This window comes from Gopherus evgoodei, chromosome 22, assembly GCF_007399415.2.
Source record: "Gopherus evgoodei ecotype Sinaloan lineage chromosome 22, rGopEvg1_v1.p, whole genome shotgun sequence".
Taxonomy (NCBI): Eukaryota; Metazoa; Chordata; order Testudines; family Testudinidae; genus Gopherus; species Gopherus evgoodei.
In genome coordinates, this window is record NC_044343.1 from 15,422,748 (window position 1) to 15,445,849 (window position 23,102).

At 47.1% G+C, this 23,102-nt stretch overlaps 1 protein-coding gene across 2 annotated transcripts in view; it reads left to right on the forward strand.

Annotated features, from left to right (window-relative positions):
- Window positions 1-20,685, forward strand: part of CERS4 (ceramide synthase 4) — a 124,799-nt gene extending 104,114 nt beyond the window's left edge. For both annotated transcript variants that reach the window (XM_030540838.1, XM_030540839.1), the window contains exons 7-11: window positions 1,613-1,705; window positions 5,365-5,493; window positions 6,102-6,208; window positions 8,899-9,055; window positions 18,489-20,685. In XM_030540838.1, the coding sequence (XP_030396698.1) occupies window positions 1,613-1,705; window positions 5,365-5,493; window positions 6,102-6,208; window positions 8,899-9,055; window positions 18,489-18,683 (681 nt within the window). In that variant the 3' untranslated portion in view covers window positions 18,684-20,685. The remainder of the gene's footprint in view (window positions 1-1,612; window positions 1,706-5,364; window positions 5,494-6,101; window positions 6,209-8,898; window positions 9,056-18,488) is intronic.
- The last annotated feature ends 2,417 nt before the right edge of the window (window positions 20,686-23,102 follow it).

The window sequence follows — 23,102 nt, forward strand, 5'->3', positions numbered from 1 at the left end:
AGTGTTATTATCCATTAGGAAAGGGATAGATAATAAGACAGTTAATATCATACCGCCAATATATTAATCCATGGTACTCCACGTCTTGAATACTGCATGCAATTCCGGTTGCCCCGTCTCAAAAAAGATATATTAGAAATGGAAAAGGAACAGAGAAGGGGAAGAAAAATGATTAGGGGTATGAAACAGCTTCCATATGAAGAGAGATCAAAAAGACCTGGACTGTTCAGCTTGGAAAAGAGATGACTAAGGTGGGGGATAAGATAGAAGTCTACAAAATTTTGAGTGGTGTAGAGAAAATGCATAGGGAAATGTTACTTACCTTTTTAACATAACACAAGAACCAAAGGCCACCCAAAGAAATTAATAGGCAGCAGGTTTAAAACAAAAGGAGATTCTTCTTCACACAGCGTACAGTCAATTTGTGGAACTCATCATCAAGGGGTGTTGTGACAGCCAAAACTATAAATGGGTTAAAAATGAATTAGATAAGTTCCTGGAGGATAAGGTCCATCAATGGCTAATAGGCTAGATGGTCAGAGATGCAATCCCATTCTCTGGGTGTCCCTAAGCCTCTGACTGCCAGAAGCTGGGACTGGATGACAGGATAGATCACTTGAAAATTGCCCTGTTCTGTTCTCTTGGTACTAGAATTTGTTGGTTCAGAAATCAGACCCCTTGCTGAATGAAGAAAAGGTTAAGAGATGACTGGATCAAGGTCTGTAGGTCCCAACACAGGCAGAGACTGTCTGATACCAGGCTGTCTCTTCTAGCAGACACATGCAGGACAATATCTTGCGGGTCCACAGTGAAGTCAGGAACGTTCAAAACAGAATAAGTGGCCATGTTTAATAGTGGGAGTAATTAACCATTGCAACAGATCAGCAAGAGATTTGCAAATCCTCCTTCATTTAGAGTTTCCTCATCAAGGCTGGGCATCTCTTGTCAAAAGATCTGCTTTAGCAGAAACTGTGGGCACATCCTCTTGCCTGTGCAATGCAGGAGGTCAGAATGGAGGTTCAGAATGGGCCCTCCTGGCCTTAAAATCTCTTCAACCTTGGGATAAAGAATGTTTGAATAAATGAAGTGAAAACATACAATCAAACCTACATTTAGGGGAAACAGAAGCAAAGGGTACATCCAATAATCCATGGCTATGTTGGTTGCAGTGGCTCAGAAATCATAATGTCTAAGCTGGTAAATTCTAGTTTAAGAAAGCCCTGTGGTGCCCACAGAGATACAATTGCTAATTAAAATGTGTGTCTCCTACAGATCTGGGCTAGAACTTGCTCTTTTCAGGTGCGAAACCACAGGCTATTGCCTGGTGAGCGAACGGAGAATTTTTGATAGCTGGTAGTAATAGCTGGTTCCTTGACTGCATCGTGGAACATCCTCTAGAGGGCAACATTACACTTAAAACCAGCACTTCCCACTGGAGCCAAGGGGCACTATCCCTCCATTCCACAGCATTCTTGTAAGGCCTTTCCCCTGAAATGCAGAGACCTGATCACTACCCAAAACTGTTTGTTTTGTTGGTTGTTTTTCCCCCTTGCCCCCAGCCTGTGGCGCTTGTGTGTGGGGTGTAACGCAGCCTCTCCCTCTGGTGTTGCAGCCCTTACTGCCCTCGGTGTTCTGGTACTACATGCTGGAACTCTCCTTCTACTCCTCGCTGGTCTGCGTGCTGCCCTTTGATGTGAAAAGGAAGGTGAGTGGCAGCACCATGGGGATGGGGATGGGGACGCAAACATCTGGAAGCCTGGAAGGGGGTCAGTTTGGTGAATGTGCCATGCCACAATCTAACAAATGCGAGTTTCCAATTGTACAAGTGTTACAACCAATGTTAGAATGGAAGCTTTCCATTTCTACCGAGTGCAGTGTGGGATCATTAGCTTACTAATTGAATGCTAGTTTCTTTTCATGTCAGCTTTTAGTTGGAACAGTATTTCTGAAATCAGGACACTTGGTTATTCTTAACCAATCAACAATCACCGGTCTCACATCAATATACCGTCAGCATTTCACTCGTCAAGTGAGGATACAACCAATGTTCTAGGTGTGTACTGAATAGTTTTGCAAACAATTGTCAAAGCTTAATGTTGGGGCTTACACCAAGGAACAGTCAAATCACCAAGATTTCTTGCTATATTTATTTATGATCATCAGTTCTTTAGTATTGAACACATTTATCAACTTCCAATATTTCTGGAAGGATGGACTTGTCTTTAAGGCACTTTCAAGAATGTGGTCCCTGCTATTTCAGTGGTTTAGTTTGCAAGGGACAACTTTAGAACATCAAAAGCAGTTGCTTAAAGTTATGGTTCAAATCTTTCTTAGGCCAATTTGCTTTGGTATATAGCATTAGTTACAATCTAAAATATGGTTAGAGATCTCACTAGAGCGTGCAGACTCAGCAAGATAACTAACCTTCAGTTATTTATATTAAAGAATAGAAGGAAAAATACATGTGGTGATCTCAGTTTTATGTACCCTGATTCCAGGGCTCATTGGATGAAGCTACCCCCTGATTTCTATTGGATGCTTGCCGTCTGAGTGCTCAGATTCCATCTCTCTGAGTTTCTCTGCTGCTTTTATCAGCATTCAGTAGATGGTGTTGGCTTAGGACAGATTTCTTCAGTCCTTTTCTTATTGCAGGTTTTTTTATGTTTGATTCATTTCAAGGATTGTATTTCAATATTAGCTTACATTATTTATTGGAATTTCCCCTTTTAGGCAGTTCCTTATAGTGATGCAAAATTATAGCCTGGTTTGTATCTTTTAACACTTCTCTTCCTTGTGCCATACAAATTGTATTGCTTCTAGGGTGCCACAATTATTTATAATGAAAACCAACAAAATCTCTTATAATCTTCCAAACTTGATGGACATGCTTCACACATTCTTGGATTGCAGTGGGCCACTTTGCATAGGAAAGCTGGATGTTACCCTTGCCTAGTAACTTTTTGGAGGTCTTTTAGCTAAGTTGGGAGGTAGAAAGAGGCTTTATCTTTATATAAATTATGAGAGGTTTGTGCCTCTGTGGTTAACAAGCTTCCCACCTAGCCATTTTAGTTTCTGTTCCTGGGGGGTGGGGGGTGGAACTCCTAACCAGAGTTGAGCTGGGTGTCCTTAGGCAAAGGCTGTGTCTACATTGCAGATCTTAGAGTGACACAACCGTAAGGTCTCCCCGGTAGCCACTGTATGCCAGCTGGAGAGAGCTCTACCATCGGCATAAATAAACCACACCAATGAGCGGTGCTAGCTCTGTCATCAGGAGAGCATTTCCCACCAACGTAGCGCTGTCCACACTGGCACTTCTGTCGGTGAAATGTATGTCAGTCTGGGTGTTTTTTTCATGCCCCTGACCAACAAAAGTTTTACCAACAAAAGTGGTAGTGTAGACATAGCCAAAGTGTCTCACATGATGTTAATCATTTTCTTACTGTCTTTACTTGCTGAGTGGATTGTATTTTATGATAACAGAAGTGGATATTTTCTAATCTTAGAGGGCCCGGAAACATTAAGTTACTAATCATTCAATTCATATCACTTGTCTCTACCTCTTGCACTTCACACTGAAGAGAATAGTCTCTCTCAGACTGTGTGCGCTTGCCTGGTCCTCAGTTCTGCAGGGCTCACTCGTCACTGGTTAGACTGGGTTCCTCTTCACAACAACAGGGCTTCCCTCCCTGCTGGAAAGGTGGAGAACTCACGGCCAAACTTCCAAAGGTGCCAGCTTCTTTAGGGTGTCCAGCTTCGGGGTTGTGAGCTGGGAACCCCCAAAATTGTGAATGTTTTTGTAAATTCTGCCCTTCATCTGCCATGCAGCTGACTGCCATGCAGGCTGTACATGTCCATGTGGCCAGGGCTCTAGGAGACATGGGGCTCTGTGTGGTTGAATAGACTTAAGGCTGCCATATAAGGCGTCATGTGCAGAGGGGAGGGTGTGTGCATTGCAGGCATTAGATAAGTTGCAGGTATAGGGGAGGTGAGGGTGTAGGCATGCACATGGGCACAGAGCAGAGGTGGGAGCCAGTGTTGCTCTATGGCAGAGGGGAGGTTTCTCTTTGCCTCCTCCCTGTAGAGGCGTAGGTCTGTGTTGTCAGGTGCGTGTGTGCTTTCTCCAGGTGCTGTGCCAGCCCTGCACAGATAGGAGGTTCAGCAGACCTCAGTAGTGCTACCTAGAAAGACCACAGGCTCGGCCAGGTTTATTGTCTGTGAAGCACGGTCCTAGCGCCCCAAAGGAGATACAGGCTCACTAACACGTCTGTGCTCAGGACAGTGGACCAGCTCATTCAGCAGCGGGACTTTCTGCTGCCCCCTCAGCTGGATGAATGTGCCCCTCCTATGATTTCTCTTTTATACATTGATACAAACGAGCTACCTATCTAGGGTGACCAGAAGCAAGTGTGAAAAACCAGGACGGGTTAGGGGGTAATAGGCGCCTAGATAAAAAAAACACTGAATATCAGGATTGTCTCTATAAAGTCGGGACATCTGGTCACCCTATACATATCACACTCCTGACATGGTTAGTTACCAGCCCTACACCTGGTTCCTGCTGGCTCAAACAAAACATTCCCACTGATTATTCTGTCCTCCTGTCCTTGCCATACCATCTCCCGGGAATGTGTTAAAATGTCTGTCCGATACCTAGTACTTAGGAGTGCCTGTGTTTTACCCACTCACGCCGTACCTCTGCCAAGTTCATGTGCCGGACAGTAAACTTGTGAGCAAGCGTCAGCCTTATGCCAGGGGCCTGACTTTGGCTCCTACCATGGCCTGGCTTTGCTGACTGGTTCAGGCCTCAGGTCCAGCCCCAGACACTGTGCTCCAGGCCCTCTCGCTCTACTACAGTTTGTAAGAGTTCTGTGTGTGTGAGTTTGCCCAGATCACTCTGTGTTTGCCACCGTTGACTCTTTTTTTTCCCATTTTTTGGTTGTGGGTCATCCAAGAGCCATGGGTGCCTCAGCCTTTCACAGCCACCAGGGAGTAGACAAAATTCTCTTGGCTGATGAGAGCTCTAGAATGTGGCCAGGTTAGAGAGCTGCTGTGGGAGGGCCAGGCTGGGAGCTGCTTTGTGCCTCATAGCGTGAAGAGATTTTATTTCTGCTCAGGAGAACATGCTCTGCCCAGGAGAGAGGGTGTCTCTTGTATTTTAAGTATCAGAGGGGTAGCCGTGTTATCTGGATCTGTAAAAGCAGAAAAGAGTCCTGTGGCATCTTATAGACTAACAGACGTATTGGTGCATGAGCTTTCATGGGTGAATACCCACTTCGTCGGATGCATCTATAAGGTGTTACAGGACTCTTTTCTGCTCTTGCATTTAAATCTCTTCTGTACATGCTCATGCCCTTTTCTCATCAGGACCTTAGTCAGCAGATTGTCCACCATGCGGCTACCATCTTCCTGATCTGTTTCTCCTACTGTGCCAATTACCTCCGCATTGGGACACTGGTGATGGTGATCCATGATGCTTCAGACTGTATCCTAGAGGTGAGCACCACAGGCTATGGGAGGGGGATATCGCTGTGCAGCCCATGAGAACCTGCGCTTAATTTTCCAATAAATCCAGGGCAAGTCCAGTGAGTCAATGCAGAAGCTTACAACTGTGGAGACTTGTGCTGGAGCCTGGCTAAATCCACATGTGAAATGAGCTGCGTGGTCTCAGACTTGTCTCTAGTGGACATTTCTCCATACTCCAGTTCTGCAGTCTTGGTGGTGTCTGCCTGCGGTCATGGCAAGTCAGTGCTGAATGGGAGGAGCTGGGTGGGCTCTGGCCTGGCACACCCCTTGGTGATGCAGTCGAGTTGAAGAGCACTGGCTGAGCTAGTGGAGCCCAGGATTGGAAAAGCAGGTGCTGCAGCTCAGGACGATGGGCCATTGGCAGAGAACTGTGGAGGCTACACACACCCAGCCTTGTGCCTCACCCCTGTCTGGGCTGGGAGATCAGCCTTCACAGCCCTGTCTATCCTAGACTCCCTGCTGAGGGGGCCAACAATGGGACTTGCGTGCTGCCCCCTGCCCCTCTCCCCGTGTCTTCCCACCATGCGGTCGCTGCTGGGGCACTCTCCCAGACTGCTCTCTTTTACTTTTCTTTTCAGCCAGCCAAGATATTCAATTACATGAAGTGGAGACGAATTTGTGATGGGCTCTTCATCATCTTCTCAGCTATTTTCTTCATCACCCGTCTGCTCATTTTCCCCTACAAGTGAGTCTGCGCTGGAGTATGGCTCTTCAAATGGGCATCCTGGACAATCACTTCAGAGTCAGGAGTAGCTAGTCTGGCCCCAAATCCGCAGCTACAGCCTCTGCTTCCTCAGTCCCCAGGCACCTGCCCCTCCTTAGCAGGGCTGCGGCACATGCATATGTGACCAGCCTCTCTCCAAGGGTGAGCTGGGCACACATGGCTTTGGAGGCTGGCAGACTAGAGTGATTCCCTGGCAAAGGGTGTTTCTATGAGTTACCATCTCACAGAGGCCTCTGGGTGGTCATTTCCCACCCCCACTGGGCTGCTCACCTGCCACAGGTCTCCTCGTGGTCATTGCTTCAGCTCTATAATCTCTCCACCCCAGTGTGTGAGCACACCCATCTGAGACAAATTCCTTCCAAGTCTCTCCCAGACACACCCCTGTGCCTGAGCCTGTAGAAAAGCCTGAAGCATGACGCAAGAACCCTCCTGCCTCCATTCATCAGACTGGAGGATCAACTTTGGTGTCATCATTGAGTGTTCAGGCATTGATGGGTTCTGGAGAGGGAAGCAGGTGTGAATGAAGCCTGCGGGGCTGGGAACTGGGAGATGTTGCAGCAAAGGACGTGCAGAGGGAGGAGCACAGGAGGCTCCCAGGACCCCAGAAGATGGGGAGAAAGGGAAAAGGGCATGAGGAAAGAAGGGGCAGGAACCGCGGTGGCCTGAAGGGGAGCATATCCCCCCCATGGAGTGACAAATGTGACAGTAAGACAGCTGGCCAATAATAACTATATATGTAGTTACTGCGGAAAGGCCAGATTCTTCCCTTGGTCTCTGTGCAGCACACCCAGGGGGAGGACTTTGCATCGCGAGGGGTCTGTATTCTGCATGTATCCCTGGCCCCCAGCCATCATTAAAGGTGGAATCCAGCCACTCTCCCAGGTGCGGTGACACTCAGTGCTGGGGTATGGTTGTACTTCACTTTTCATACAGATATGGGAAATGCAGTCCAGAAAAACAGACAATAGACAAACAGCCAACTTACAATTGGGGACAGTTTTTAAAATAACCCTCTGGCTGTTTTCAGCCCTGCTGGGGAGCTCAGAGCCCATCAGACGGACACACAGAAACAATGTGTTTGTAGCCCACTCTGAGCCAGAAGTGTGATTAGGCTCCAGGCAGCAGTTAAGGAGCCCTAGAAATAATTGGGGAGCTGTGACCCAGCACAGCCTGCATGGGTTGGGACTGGCAGGCTGAGCATGGAGGATCTCAGGCCCCAGGAGAAGGGCTGAGGATAAGCGTGAAGGTACAAACAATGCTGCAGGGTCAGACAGCCGCCAGTTACTTTCCCACGTAGCCAGGTCAGTCCTAATCCCTTCTCTCCCCACCTGTCACATTTACTCCTTTCCAGTGAAGCCAGATGAAGCTTTCAGCAGCTGCCAGCCAGAGCCAGGAGCAGCTGCTCACTCAGCTGCACAGCAAAAAAGGGAAAGGGGAGAAGCAGTTCTCCTCCAGGGCACTGACGTTGTCTGTAGATCAAAGGGTGCGAGCCAGTCAGCCAGCCCCTGCAGTTTGGTCTTGGAAAACATAAGGGGAGGATGGGGCCGTGACAGAACCAGGTGTGTCAGACTTGGAGTTTAGAAGGTGGGCAGTCTGGGGAATGTGCAAATTAGGGAGCAGCAGATCATGTGGCTGGCCCAGAGAAACTTGAGAGAAAACCCAAAGCCTCACAGTGCACCTGGCCAATTGTACAATGCTGTGTGTGGGGATGCAGCGGAGCACAGGGGCAGATTTCAAGCACCACATTCCTTCTGTGATCCCCTTATGCCCTGGGGCCTGCTCCCCCATAGCCCTCCCCTGCCTGCACAGGTTGTTATTGCACCCCAGATGGTCAACTACCTTTAAAGCTCTAGCTGCAGTATTTGAGTCTCCTGCGGCTGGGAGTCCTGCAGGCTGTGACTATGGCTGGTGTGAGCAACTGTTTTCCTGGACATACTGGCCATTCCCCAAATTCAGTTACAGTCTGCTCGTGGATGGGGAAGCCAGGATTTCAAATGTGGCCTCTTGCTTTGGATGCCCACTTGAGATGCACTAGCGGCTGATGCGGACACCCACAACTCGACCTGCAGTCAAAGTCCTGGTCACCTCAGGCTCTAAATCCCATTTGCTGTAATGGCCCCCAGGGATGATGAGAGCACAGCCGCACTCTGCTCACAGCCCAGTGTGACCCCTGCACTGGGAGCTACGCTGGCTCGCCACCACTGGGGATCTTCCCACCCAACTAGCTAGTGCCAGTGGCCTTGTGGCTGCTCTGTGCCACCAGATGGTGCAGAGCAGTGGGGGTGAGGGGAGGGCTGGAGGATCTGGCCCAAAAATGCAGTCTGCCACCATGCCCCAGAGGCGGCTGCCCTGCTGCCTTGTCACCATGCTGAGCACAGGCCAAAGCTTTGGCAGGCATCTGAGAGAGATGTAGAACCAGCAGTGAGAGATGCAGTGCTAAGGCCTGGAGCATACCCTGGAGAGGAAGAGCTCCTTCCGCCTGTGCTCAGCAAAGGAGAACCAAGTACTGCTCATCCCTGGCTGGGAGCTGACTCCCAAGTGTCCTTTGTAGGGACCGATGTGCACTCATGGCTAGAGCTGAACCTCATGGGGTTGGCTTGTGATTCCTGCGAAGATCTCGCCTGTTACTCACGGGGCTCTCTCTTCTGCAGGGTGCTCTACAACACATACTACTACTCCATGGAGCTCTACCAGCCCTTCTTTGGGTACTATTTCATGAACGCTCTCCTGATGATTCTGCAGCTGCTGCACGTCTTCTGGTCCTGTTTAATCATTCACATGGTCTACAGATTCATCCTGTGTGGCACGGTATGGATCCGCTAACAGTCTCCTGTACCCTCCCAGGATTCTCAATATCCATCCATGGTGGAGTCTGCATCCTACTAGAATCCAAGGGCTTATATTCCTTGCAGTGCAGAGGTGGGCCCAGGCTCATAGGCAGTGTTGGCTCTAAAGGTGAAACTTCCATGGAAGTTAATAATGGGCCCAAACCTGATGTCTTTATTCATGGGGGGATCCATGCTGGAGTCAAAGGAAGCTTTGCCTGAGTAAAACTTGCACAAAGACAGAGTCAGGACCTCCAAATTGGGGCCAATGTGGTTTGCATGTGTCACAAGATTACAGAAATTGGAAAAGGGGAACTCTGTCATGTCACTGACGGTCCCCTGCAGCATTTTTCCCAGGGCTCTTCCAGTCCCGCCGTTTCCCATGTACGTGTTATTGATACACCTTGTGACTCTAATCTACAGCATGTTCCATCACACTGAGCAGCTGCACAGAAGGAAATGCTCTGCCAAAGGCAAAGACACAGTCTTAGCAATTATCAGAGGGGTAGCCATGTTAGTTTGGATCTGTAAAAGCAGCAAAGAATCCTGTGGCACCTTATAGACTAACAGACGTTTTGGAGCATGAGCTTTCGTGGGTGAATACCCACTTCGTCAGACGCATCTAGTGGAAATTTCCAGGGGCAGGTATATATATGCAAGCAAGCTAGAGATCATGAGGTTGGTTCAATCAGGGAGGATGAGGCCTGTTCTAGCAGTTGAGGTGTGAAAACCAAGGGAGGAGAAACTGGTTCTGTAGTTGGCAAGCCATTCACAGTTTTGTTTAATCCAGGATTAACTGTGAATGGCTTGCCAACTACAGAACCAGTTTCTCCTCCCTTGGTTTTCACACCTCAACTGCTAGAACAGGGCCTCATCCTCCCTGATTGAACCAACCTCATGATCTCTAGCTTGCTTGCATATATATACCTGCCCCTGGAAATTTCCAATACATGCATCTGACGAAGTGGGTATTCACCCACGAAAGCTCATGCTCCAAAATGTCTGTAAGTCTATAAGGTGCCACAGGATTCTTTGCTGCTTTTACAGTCTTAGCAATGTTAGATTGCTGGAAGCCAGGCTGTAGGATGGGGCAGTGGAGTATGCCCATTAGCAATAGCAGGGAGGGCCAGCATAGTGACAGATGGGAGCTGATCTCACAGCAAAACTATCTTTTATTGGCCTCCGATTGTGACACTGTCCTGCAGGAACCAAGAATGAGCAGTAACCATGCCCTGTTCCAGTCCAAATACTGTGCTGCCTTTCCTAAGAGACACACAGAGCAAGCCCAACTTACTAGATGAAAAATAACTCTCATGCACATTACCCATAGTTTCCCCTGGAGTGGAGAGTGGAGAAGAACTGGATTTGACAGACAGGAAAGTGCTCAGATAGCACGGTGATGGGCACAAGGTAAGAAGATGAACAGAATAAAAGAAAGCCTTAATAGAAGAGGAATGGGCCATGAGGAAAACTACACTCAGTTATATCCAGAATTAATTCATGTTCCATCTAAAAATACTTCACCTTGTGGCACCTGCAAAAATGTATTTCATAGACTTTCAAATTCAGCAGAGCTCAGCAGGGAATAATAGTGCTGCGTCCGCAGCCAGGTATGTAAACTCTGCTTTTAATGATAAAGACTCTGAGTGGCCCAAGCAGCATTAGGAAAGATGTGGAATGATCTCCCCTGCTTAGAGAAGATCAACCAGAGAATTCACACAATTCACTCCAAGACTCCGGCTCCTTTAGTGGGTCTAGTTTCCTGCTCCTTTTCCCTCCTTTTCGCCTTCTCCTTTTTTTCTCCCACAAAAGTTCTTTCCTATCAGGAAAAGGTCTTTCCTATCAGGTGTCCTTGCACAGATGTTCAAATGTCCTGTTAAGGAGAAAAAAAATAGTCATTTAAAAATAGTATCTGCTCTTTAGCTTGCTTGTCGGTGGAGCTTCAGAGTTGGTCAGGAACTGCAGTTTGGGGAAACCAGGCAACGTCTTCTGGCTCAAACACCACCATGCTAGCAGATGTTGTTCTTGGATCAGCTGGCTGGTCTGTGATGTCTTTGCCTCTCCTTTCCCTGGAAGGGGAAGTAGGAGTATCAGCCGTCAAGTTGTTGTCATGGTGACCTTGAGAGGAACATGCTTCTTCCACGTTTATGTGGTTTTTATTTGTGAAACTCAGAGTGGTATTGTCCCATAGGACTTCTCCTCTGATCTTCTGACCAGATCAGTGGATCACAAGTCTCACCCCAACTGCATTGTCCAATTCCAATTGAGTTAGGTCAGTTTGACTCGGCCCACTTTGGGGTTCTTCTTCTAGGATGTGACTTTTTAGTCAAGTCCACAAGTCTATGTCCTTCCCAAATAAGCAGCACTGAGGTAATAACAGGGGTTATGATTGTCTTGAGATTATTTCCACCCTCTGTGTTTAGGTGAACAGCTAAGACTCTTCAGGGTTCTCTTGACTATTGCGGCCTGTTGTCTTCCTGGTCATAATTTGTGACCTCTTGTCCTTTGACTTACAGAAGGACAGCAATACAGAGTCATTCCTTTCCCATTCGCGTGTCTCCTGCTCCGGCTGCTTCAAGCTCACAGGGCCCTATAAACACAATAAGAATGTGCAGAACTGTCACCACATCTGTAATACTGGGGGAAGGGTTACTTCAATCCATCAAGCCTCAAAGTCAAGCTGCTTAACATCTACTTATTAAAATCTATTAACATAAACTTAATAAAAATGTAACAATTAAAGTTCAGACACAGTGTCTACATGTCCTCTATAGTTTAAAACCCCCACCCCCACTAGACCCTGCTAAGTGTACTTGGGCCAGAGCTGTGCTGGGTCTTGCTGGTGAGGGGTCTGAATGTCACACAGATAGAGGCCTGAGGCCAGTGGAGCACCTCACTAAGGGTCACCACCAGACTGCCTAACAAACTTGGATCTCATGTGCAATGTGAGCAAACTTGGATCTCATGTCTTTTCTATTTGCATTATCAGGCATTCTCTCTCCCATTAGCTACCTGCTGCAGATTGCTTTCCCCAGATGGGTTAGGTTGTGTTTCTCCAGCTCAGCGATCTGAGTCTAGAACAGAAAGGATGATGCCATAGGACCACACAATACGCCATCCTTATTGATGATCTGGAAGGAAATAGAAGATAATTACTGATAGTGGTAAATAATGATAAGGACAGGTCAGTCCTACTGAGTGATCTGGATCCCATGGTAAACAGGCTCACTCAAATAACCTGCATTTCATCTATCTAAATGCAAGGTCATGCCTCTGGCAACCAAGGATGTGGGGCACACTTACAGAATGAGGGAGGGATCCTGAAAATCAGTGAACGTGACAAAGACTTGGGGGTCGTGGTGGAAACCCATTGACCATGATCTCTTAGTGCAGTTTGGTGGCTAAGAGAGCAAATGCTTTGGAGAGTAATCCTCTGAAGGTATAAGTAGGAGAATATTGCAAAGAAGTAGGGAGATGGTATTACCTTTCTGTACAGCACGGCACCAGTGAGCCCATTGCTGGATAATGTGGTCGCTTGCAGGTGTCAACACTTTGAAAAGGAAATTAACAAATTGGAAGGGTTCAGAAACCAGCCATGGGAATTATTTGAGGTCTGGAAACCCTGTCTTAGAATGAGAGGTTAGTTTACCCAGCAGGAGGTTAAGAGGTGGCTGAGAATGTCCAAGAAACTGAATATTCATTTCAGGTGCAGGTCCAAAAATATATTTAAAAAAATCATCTCGTGTCGACTCAAAATGAAAATGTTTCAAATTTTTCACAAAACAAAACATCAAAAAAATTTCATTTTGTGCCGACTGAAATGTTTAGGTCGACCCCAACTAAATGATTTGTTTAAATTTTGAGGTTTTAAAAATATCTTTATATGCTTTTTAAAACAAAATTGAGAGAGATACTGAAACAAAATATCTCGCCAAAACAAAAAGTCTAAAAGTTTCATTTTGGAAATGCCCAAACCATTTTGACATTTCCCTTTTTTTTTTTTTTTTTTTTTACTAAAATGATTCACCAACAAAATCAACTCAAATTCATAGATTGTTGTGGTTGACCCGAATTGGCATTTTTCAGGGGGGAGAGGGAAGAAAAATTATTCACACAGTTTTTTGACTGCAGCTCTAGAGATGACCTGATCACAGTCTGTCAGTACCTGCAGCGGGGGGCGGGAATTTTCTGATACTAGAAAGATCTGTACTGTAGCAGACAAAGACACAATAAACTGGAAACTGAAGCTAGACAAATGGAGACTAGGAATGAGGTGCAGATTTTTAACAGTGAGGGTAACTAACCATCAGAACAATTTACCTAGGATGTGGCAATTTCTCCATCATTTGAAGTCTTGGGCGTCTCTTTCTAAAAGATTTTGCTCTAGTTCAAGCAGAAGCTACAGATCTGATTCAGGAATCACTTTGTGACCTTGTGGCCAGTGTTGTGCAGGGGTCAGACTGGATGATTGAAAGGGATTGTAATGGATTTGGCTATGAACCTGCCCACTGTGCATTTAATTCCTTACAGTTACAGTCACCAGAAATGCAGTGCTCTCCATTGTAAAGCCACCATGGGCTGAGTTACCACTCAGTGAGATAGGAGACACCACAGTTCTTCTTCGAGCGGCTGCAGATGTGCATTCCAGTCAGCTGCACGCAAGCCCAGCGCACTGATGCTGTAGAATTTTGCTTAGCAGTACCACAGGGGCTGTGCTCCCATAGCCTTTGCCATGGCTGTATCCCCAACCTCCCTCAGTTCCTTCTCGCTGCCTTCAGATTGAATTGAAGCATTTTGTATGGCATTTTCCTCACACAGTTTCCTATCTCAGTCCTCTGAGACTTTGCTGTCAATAGTTGACAGTTAGTGGTAATACCCATACTGTTAGTTGGAAATAGTTCGTTAGGGTAAGTAGTTGCCTTGGAGCGATGTGCTCACTGGGATTCAAGCACTGTCCATCGCGTGGGGTGGCTATTCCCAATCGTGATCCCCACACATGGTGTTTATTGTGCCTAGGAGAAGGGCACATTGAGGAGAGATGCTCCATCTTCAGTCTCTTAAGACAAGAACGCAGATGGTGGCAAGGGACTGGAGACGCTTGCAGCACCTTATGGAACAGGGCATGAGGCCACATCAGCAATGGGGACCTCCACAAAACATCCTGCCCCTCAGACAACTTGGGGCCTCAGTGAGCCAGTGTTCCTCAGCCAGACTGTGCTGCCTAACCCAGGTGGAGGAGAGATCGCTTTCCTCCCTCGGGTTTCCACTCCAGAGCTCGGGGAGAGTCTTCCTCTTTTGCCAGGAAGTGTGCAGACTGGCTCTGGGATTCTTTTGGTACATGAGGTAGAGCTGGTCATTTACCTACTCTCTAGTGCCAAGGCAGCATCAGGTCGGTGCTATACCATCGACTCCAATATCTGTGGGACACCTATTGAGTCCGGTACCAACAATATCGGCACGAGCTGTTTCCACACCATTAGCGTTCCAGGCAGAATCAGACTTCTTTAGCCTCCCTGTTCCTGATTTCCCAGTTAGTCAGGAGCATTCAGCTGCCAGGTCCTCATCAGCACAGACGGTGCTGCCTGGAGCAATTGTTTATGTGTCCCAATTGTCGGCACCATCTGCAGTACCACCTAACACTCAGAGTGCACAGCCAAAGTCGGCCTCCTGATTGGTATCCAGGATTCCATCAGCACAGTTGCTGTCTTTGGTTCCAGTAATGACTGTGATGCAGGCCACATCTTCAGGATCAGTACCAACCCCAGTGCCAGCCCATGTGGGAGTGTGATGCCCCTGCCTGGCCTCAGGGCGCCGATTTCCTTTGCCACAATGCTGATGCTATCAGTGTTTGGGTTCTGGACGAGGCTGGACACTTGTTTATTCCACCTGGGGTAGCTCCCCCCATTACCTTCTGAAGACTCTGAAGGTTCATTGGGATCCTCCCCTTCTCCCTTACCATCCAGACAGTGTTCTAGGAGATGGTTGAGACCACAATCAGTACCAGGATTGGCACAGTTCCCACAGCAGAGACCAGCATTCTTGACCCAGTTCCTACTGGCCAGCAATGCCATATCCGTATCCTCCATGGGACATTTCATGTTTGGTAAAGTTCCAACCCTCAACCCACTCCAGGGCCAAGTCACTTAACCAACCTGTGATGCCACCTGCTTGGCCCCCTACATTACAGACTCACATGGAGGCTGCTTCCTCAGAGCAGGGTCAGACTGAGCCACTATACAGGGACCTGTACTGCAGCAGGAGAGTCCAGTGGCTTCACTTCCATCTTCAACCTAATCCCCCAATGACTCCATGGTACTGGAATGTTCCTCCAGTGCCGTAAGATTTTAAGGCACATCAGGAACTGCTCAGACGAATGGCTTCAGCCTCGGTATTCAGGCTGAGTTTGTGCACCGTCTGGTAGACATTCTTCAGGCCTCGGCCCTGGGGAATGCCGCTCGCCCTACAAATGAAGCACGGTTAAAACCCAAGCTCCTTGCTGTCTCCAGCAAATTGTACAGACCAGCATTATTACATTCCTATGCAGGGGATCAAGTGCTTTTATTCACATCCTGCTCTTAACTCTCTTGTTGTAACAGCAGCTAATGAGAGGTCGCGATGAAGGAGATACAAATCCACAGCCTGGGACAAAGAGGCTGGATCTCAAAGGAAGAAAAATCTACTCAACTTTGCCCTTTCACATACACATTGCAAATCAGCATGCACTGCTGTCCAAATATGATTTGTAGCTGATGAGAAAGACCCTGACTTTTCGATGTTATTAAAGATGGAAATAGCTCCTTCTGAGAGAAGAGAAAAGGCAATCTGAGCCAGACTGGAGCTGCTGCTGTTAAAGTCCAATCCTGTTTTCTTTAAGACAAACACACACCAAAGGGGAGAGAAAGGACCAGCAAAGACAGAGAATGCAGCTTCTATCTCTAGAGCTGACTCTTACTTGCACGCTCTCTGCTGGAGAAACACAGGCCCAGCCCATGGTGCGACCTGGCAAACTTGTACCAACATTGGGATGGCTACAGCAGTGCTTTTAACTGCCTCACTGGGCATGGTCTGACAGGAGTGCTGCAAAAGAGAAAGTCTTGGCTGGCTACACCAGGGGCTTTTGTTAGACAGAAATGGAAAAGAGCAAGCGTGAGAGGGAAGAGGAGAAGAAAGGTGGGGTGAGGAAAAGACACACAAGGGAGGCGATGGGAACAGGAACCGACATCTCCCATGCCAGTTGTTCAGGAGCTAGCGGAAGCCATAGGAGGTGGCGAGAGGTGAGCACATCTCTCAGGATCAGGGCGCCGAAGATAGAATAGTCCCCCGTGGATTCCGGGGCCCCAGGAGATGGCGAGGTGGCAGCCATGATGGTGAACTCACTCCTTTCAATCCACCTGGTGTCTCGCAGACATTTTGATCCTTCCCCTAAAGTCTCTTTCTAAGGGCCCCAAAAGGGGTGTGTGTGGCCGGAACAGCCCATTCCCTCGTTATTTTGTCTACCAATTAAGCCTAATCTCTGACATATAGATACTGGTCCATCAATTTCTGGCATCATTCTCCTTTGTATACCAGTCACAGTCTTACCTCAGTCATTGGCTGGTACCCCAGACCTTTTTGTTTGGACTATTTTCAGTGTCAGTCTCCGTGCCTCTTTCTAAACAATTTTATGTAACAGGCTGAGCTGGAATTTTGTTACCTTCTATAACTTACAGTCAGGTTCCTGCACAACAGAGCTTGGCGTAAGCTCTGAAGCATGAGGTTTAATATCGCTTCCAAAATATTTATCATTAACTCTGATAACTTGAGAATGTTCCCAAGACAGTGACACCTAGTGGATAGAGCACTGGACTGGGACTGTTCCTGGCTTTGCCATTGGCCTGCTGCAAGTCAGTTCCTTGTTTCTTGACTGAGTTTCCCTGTCTGTATAATGGGGATAGTGATATTGACTTGCTTTGAGATTGACAGTTGAAAAGTGCTTGGTAAGAGCTAGGTGGTGGTGGTGTTATTATCCATATAAACATCTAGCCCTTTTCTGACTCTTGCTCGGTTTCTGCCGTAAGTGATATGCTGAGCCACGAGTGTCACAGCTGAGTGGAGAAGTATGCCCTAGGTTCAGTGTTTAAGTTCCCGCTTTTCCATTTCGTTGCTTGCCTTGCTGCCTTGTCCTGACTAGTCATTGTTTAATAGACTTTTATCATGTGTCTCTCATTCATCTCCTGTCTTGGGCTCTTGGGCAATGGGTTGGAGCCAAGGCATTTCTTTAGGGGTTGTGAAACTGCTGAGAAGCTTCTGCATAATTTGTGTTCAACTTAATGAAACTGCTGAATGCCAACAGTGATTTAAATCAGCTCCCGCTGATTGCTATCTGGCTTTTCCCCCCCGATACCCACAATCCATTTCACCCTCCACCCAACCACTCCCATTGCAGCATGGATTTAACAGACTGTGCAGAGCAGGGATTCTAGCTAGGATGATCCCCAAGGTCACTCACAGCAAGGCAACCCAAGCAAAACCACAGGTCAGCACAAGTCAGCATGCCTTCAGCTCTCTCGGGGAGTGTAGCCCAGCTGTGAGTGTTTGGAAGGTAAATCCTCCCCCACCCAGGAACTTGGACTTTGTCTACACGGGTACTTTGTCGGCGAAACTTTTGTTGTTCAGGAGTGTTAAAAAACATCCCCTCCGAACAACAAAAATTTCACCAATGAAAAGCACCAGTGTGAACAGCACTTTGTCAACAGGACCGCTCTCTCGCCGACAAAGCTGCTGCCACTCATGGTAGGTGAAAATTTTTTGTTGTCAGGAGAGGAACAGCTGTGTTGCAAAAAGCCGCATAGTGTAGACAAATGCTTTGGCTTCAGGCTGCTTCATGACCATACAGCAATTCCTGCCATCTACCGGGATGGTCCCTGGGTCGCCCCTTGAATGAGACAGAGGGAAGGACAATCAGAGCCCATTTCAAGAGGATGCGCCTAAGGGCACCCCAGGAAGACACATGGGAAAGGATTTGCTAAAGCCCACAGATAGAAATGGTAGCTGGAATCCAGGGCAGCAGAATTTGGGGGGCAGGAGGCTCGCATCTCCACAATGGAAATATTGGGTTAGCTGCACCCCCAGGTAATTCTCACCCCCAGGGGAGGGTGAGCTGGAGCAGCTGCCGTAGGGCCTTAGATCAGGCCAGGGAGCAGGGAGCAAGACCCAGGGGGCTGGAACAGGCCCAGGAGCAGGTAGGAACCGCCAGAACCCTCTTTCCCAGCCTGGAGCTGGCTGCCTCCCGGCAGCCTCTGAGTTTCAGTACCTACCTACATTCCTCCTCCTATCCCTCTGCTCCACTCCTCTCCCTCTGCAGGAACCCATCCAGTGACTCAGATACTAATGCTTCTTCTGCAGCCTTCACTCTGTGTATTGCCTCTCCCCTGCAGGTGGAAAGGGACTTGAGAAGTGACACAGAAGAAAGTGACATGGCTGAAGAGGAGAGAGAACAAATGAAGGAGAAAGAGAAAAATGGGACCATGCATTTTAGCAACATCACAAACAACAATTGCATCCGGAATAGCGGGGTCCAGCAGCTAAACGGCAGCGCCCATCTCAGCAATAGCCATGCCAAAGACAGATAACCTGGGCCAGGCCTGTTGACTGATCCAGCTATACCGAACACAGGCTAACGTCCTTAGGAATTGTCTTACTCATTGTGTAGACCAGAAGGGAAGCCATTTTAATTTCATAGCTGAATTCGTGCTTCTGATAACAGAATTGTGTGTTGTCACTTAATATGTAAAGGATGCTTCTGCTCTTTTTGCCAAGAGGAGCTTTGCACAGGTTGTAGCCTTGAAGGGATCAAACTGGCTTGGCTTTAGCAATACTGTAGGTGTGGTTAACTATCTTGAACAATACTCTAAGCAGCTGATTAATGTTTAGCAATTGTAACTTACAATGTCATCTGCCTAGCAGCATTTGGCAGGAGTCTGCTAGCTCCGTCCAGCACTTTAGTGAAAATCCGGGCATGTGGCTATTAGTGATTAAGGCTAGCAGATAAATTCCAGTGTCTTTATATTATATGTGCCTGTTTGGGCAGATAGTATGCTCCACCAAGCTGAGCATCAGTGAAAGTCAGGGAGATTTCCTCCACACACAAAGTGATTAACTGCTGGAGAAATGTGGGAATGTCCAACACAATCAGTTTGTTGTTGATGTGATGGACCTCAGTCCTTCTCATGGTCTGGGTGAGGTTCTCTGCTGTGCTCAGCCATCAGAAAAGGTGGTTAGATGGTGGAGAGGGGAGCTCGGTGCTTGGGTTAGGTCCTGGGTAGTTTCTGCCTAGATCACAAGAGTCGGACAATTCGTGCCGCTGTTTACCAGCTGTCAATATGTATCCTTTAAACCAGTTTCTCTAGCGAACGCAGTGTTAAAAGGGAAAGGGGGCAGGAGACTGGACAGTCTAGGTGACAATGCTGCACCAAATGTATTTGTGATTTCACCTCCCTATGAATGGTGCAGGGCGATCTCTGCAGAGTTGGCTTTTGAGAAGCAGGGAATTGCTGCCCTGCTTTCTCCCTCCAGGGAAAGGGGATCCAGAGAGAAACTGCTGAACCTCATGGCATGATATTTTAATCAAGAGCTGTAGTTCAGAACTCTGCCTAAACTCCTCAGTAATATACAAGATTGAAGCATTAGTCCATGAAGTCATGACGCAGCTCTGATTTCTGTTTATTTTATACTTCACATGAGCCTCTTTGCACGTCATGTGCTGTATATTCTTAGAGTCTGGATACAATCAAATCATTTCAAAAGAGCTCAGCACAAATTGAATCTCCATCATGTCAATGTGTATTTGAAATACAAAGCCACAAAAGCATGGAGCTTGGTCTAATGGTGGCATGAACTGCTGTGCTCTCAGCTTCAGTACTAGGAGACCCAGGGTGATATCCCCCTGGACCAGGTGCTGAATTGAAAAGTGAAATTGGACAGAGTAAGGCCCTGAATTTATGTTTCGTTTTAAGTATGTGCTTATGTGCTTTCTGGGATGGGAATGTAAAAGAGCATGTTGGGGCAGGCTTGGGATGGTTCTCAGAAACACACTCAGCTCACTGGAAGGGGTTGGGTGGAGAGATGGCAGTGATCTGAGTCCATTTGTTTGGGGTTGGTTTGTTTTCTTCAGATTAAAAAATTACTGTGTGGTTCCAGAAGGAAAAACTTTGTCTAACATGGGGGCATTAGAGGGACAGCATAACACTGTTGGGAACCAATGAAGCCCGGATGCTGATAACAGGATTTGAATTCGTTAGTGCTACTGGAGATAATTGTCCCTGAATGTTGGGATTAAGCTCAAAGTTCAAATTAAATGTACTGTAAACAGTTGTCTGTCTGCTAACTACAGTGTGAAATCTTCCTATGCGTCTGACAAGTGATGGGTTTAGGAGGGAAGGTTGCATTTCAAGTCCACTTTGCATTGCTGATTGTAAAAGTTCTCTATTAATAACTTTTGCAAGGTTCGGTTGTCTAAGCTCGTTGCCATCTGTTCAGCGAAAGCAGGAGGTGGCATTGTCACCTCCACGCAGATTAGCAGAGGTTTCATTTGGAGATTTATTTTTAAAAATAAAAGTTGTAATGATCAGATCACTTCCTCTCCCGCTGTGTGTCCAAAGTAGGGAGGGGTGGAGGCAGGCTGTGTTCTCTATCCCTGACAGGGGTTTCCTGGGGCAAGGGAAGGAGCCACAGAATGGTTAAACCTTCAGGGGAGCAAGGGGTGGCTGTGTCTGCCCTCTATGGGTACATTACACAGCAGCTGGGGAAGTCATTTTTATATTACTTGTATGTCAGTAGCTGTGGTGACTAATCATGCATGCGGGGAACATTTCTAGAAGACAGTAGTTCCTGCCTGGGGCAGTGAAAGAGTTACAATGTGTCGAACTGGTTCATGTCAACACAAACAGGAGACCCTTGGGTCTAAAATATCAGATGTTTCAATCAGCACTAAGGATTATTATTATTTTATTATTTATTGGTGTTACTGGAGCAGCTGCTGGCCTTACTGATTTTTAAAATAAGTAAATAAAATACATAATCAGTTACATAAATAAGTAAAAATTACTATTCCAACTGTTATGTCCTATTATAACATGCCAGTGGTAGTGCCTATTATGCATCACTGCTACTAACATTTCAAGAAATAATATAAAAATAAAAACAATCTTGTTGCCCCTTTCGACCCAGGCATTAATCAAAGTTTAGGGCCCTGTGCATGCTCCCGATGGAAGCAGAAATGGGTGGAGTCTGGTATTTTCTTTGATGCCATCTTGTTTATTTACAAGGAACGTGCAGAGTGCTGTTCTCCGAATGCAGGAGGAACCAGGAACAAACAGAGCAGTTTCTTTCTTACAGCTCGAAGCCTCTTTAGCCAGCAGACCCAAACCTCTCGCTCTGTAGCTTTTCCCAGGGTCACACTCAGCTCACAGGCAATCAGGTGGCTTTCTTGCTTTCTTGCCTCTGCCTCTCTCTCTTCTCCGTGTTCCCAGTTTATGTGTATTCTTACCAGGAGTGAAAGTAACATAAAACTCTTACTGGTACGGGGGCCCGGCTCCAAACCCCCAGAAGAGGTAGGGCAGAAGGGGAGGGCTGGGGGGTCAATCTCCCCCAGCCAGCCCTTCCATGCCACCCAGGGCTCCTGCAGCAATTTAAAGGACCGGGGAGGGAGGGGCAAAGAGGGATTCTAGGCAACAGTGTGGCTTGTTTGTAACTGTCATGACCATTCATGTTCCCTGCTCTTGAACTCCTGGCTTGGACCTCACCTGACCTGGACCCTGAAACCTGATCCTTGGTATTAATCCTAGCCTGGAACTTGCTAGGAACTCTTCTGTTACTCAGCCTCAGCTTTAATCCTGCCCTGACACCTGGTCCCAACTGCCCTTGGCAGGGATCCTGACACACAGCTAGGGTGCTGCTGCTGTAGTAAAGATGCTTCCTACCGCGACAGGGGTAGCTCATCTAGTGCTTCTAGAGGCAGTAGCTAGGTTGATGGAAGAATTCTTCCATGCACACTGGGCTTTAGGTTAACCTAACTACAGAGCTCAGGCTTCAAAATTTTCCTCAACCACAAGTGACATAGCTAGGTCAAACTCATTTTTAAGTTTAGCCCAGGCCTAAGTGTGATGGTTCTTGGGGTGCCCAGGACTGTGTCCCCTTGTTATCTCCAGCCTCCAGCAAGAGGGAGACTTGTTTGCATTTTGCTGGGCATCTGACACCTCCAGTCTGTTAGCCCAGAGGAGATTGTTTGGGTGGTTATGTCAGCCCTCCCTTTGCTGTGTAGGCTAATTATACGTGCACCCAATCCCTTGCCCCTTTGAAGTGTTCAGCCCCTTACCCACAGAATGCTTGCAGAATTACCAGGCCAGTTGTCCCCAAAGAGACAGAGCTGTAAGTAGAAATTTAGCATCCTGGGTGAATAAGCAGATTTGTGTCCATTACTGGTGGGGAGGGGTTAGGTGATTTGAGTTAGGATATTATAGAGTGATGATGTATTTACTTTTTCATATCGGTACAGTACATAGACAATAAAAGCTAGTGTATAATTCTTTTATGTGCCGCATTTATTTTCACACAATTCTTTAACATCCTTATAGTATCCTCCTATATAGCCTTTAAGTAAACTCATTGATAGGTACTGAAAAAATTATGGACTGAAAATAATTGTAACATAAATATGGATACTGCAATGACTTAATAGCATGAAACATATTCAGAAAGATGTAACACTGCATTCCTGTTTACAAAAAAAGTGATACTAGTGGTTTTCCATCACCCCACAGTGAGACTGTGGCTAGACTAGACAGCCACCTCTCTCAATGACACATCAGAGACTACAAGTAAACGAAGAATCAATTTACTGGGCAGGTGGATTATCCAGCAATTGAATTACTACCAGAGCATCTGACTCTGTATAAGCAAAAGCCACCCTTTCTCTGGTCTGTATATGAGGGAGACAGCCATGTGGGGGGAGGAGAGGGGGTTGTAAGATTCCTTTGTACCTTTTGCATTGT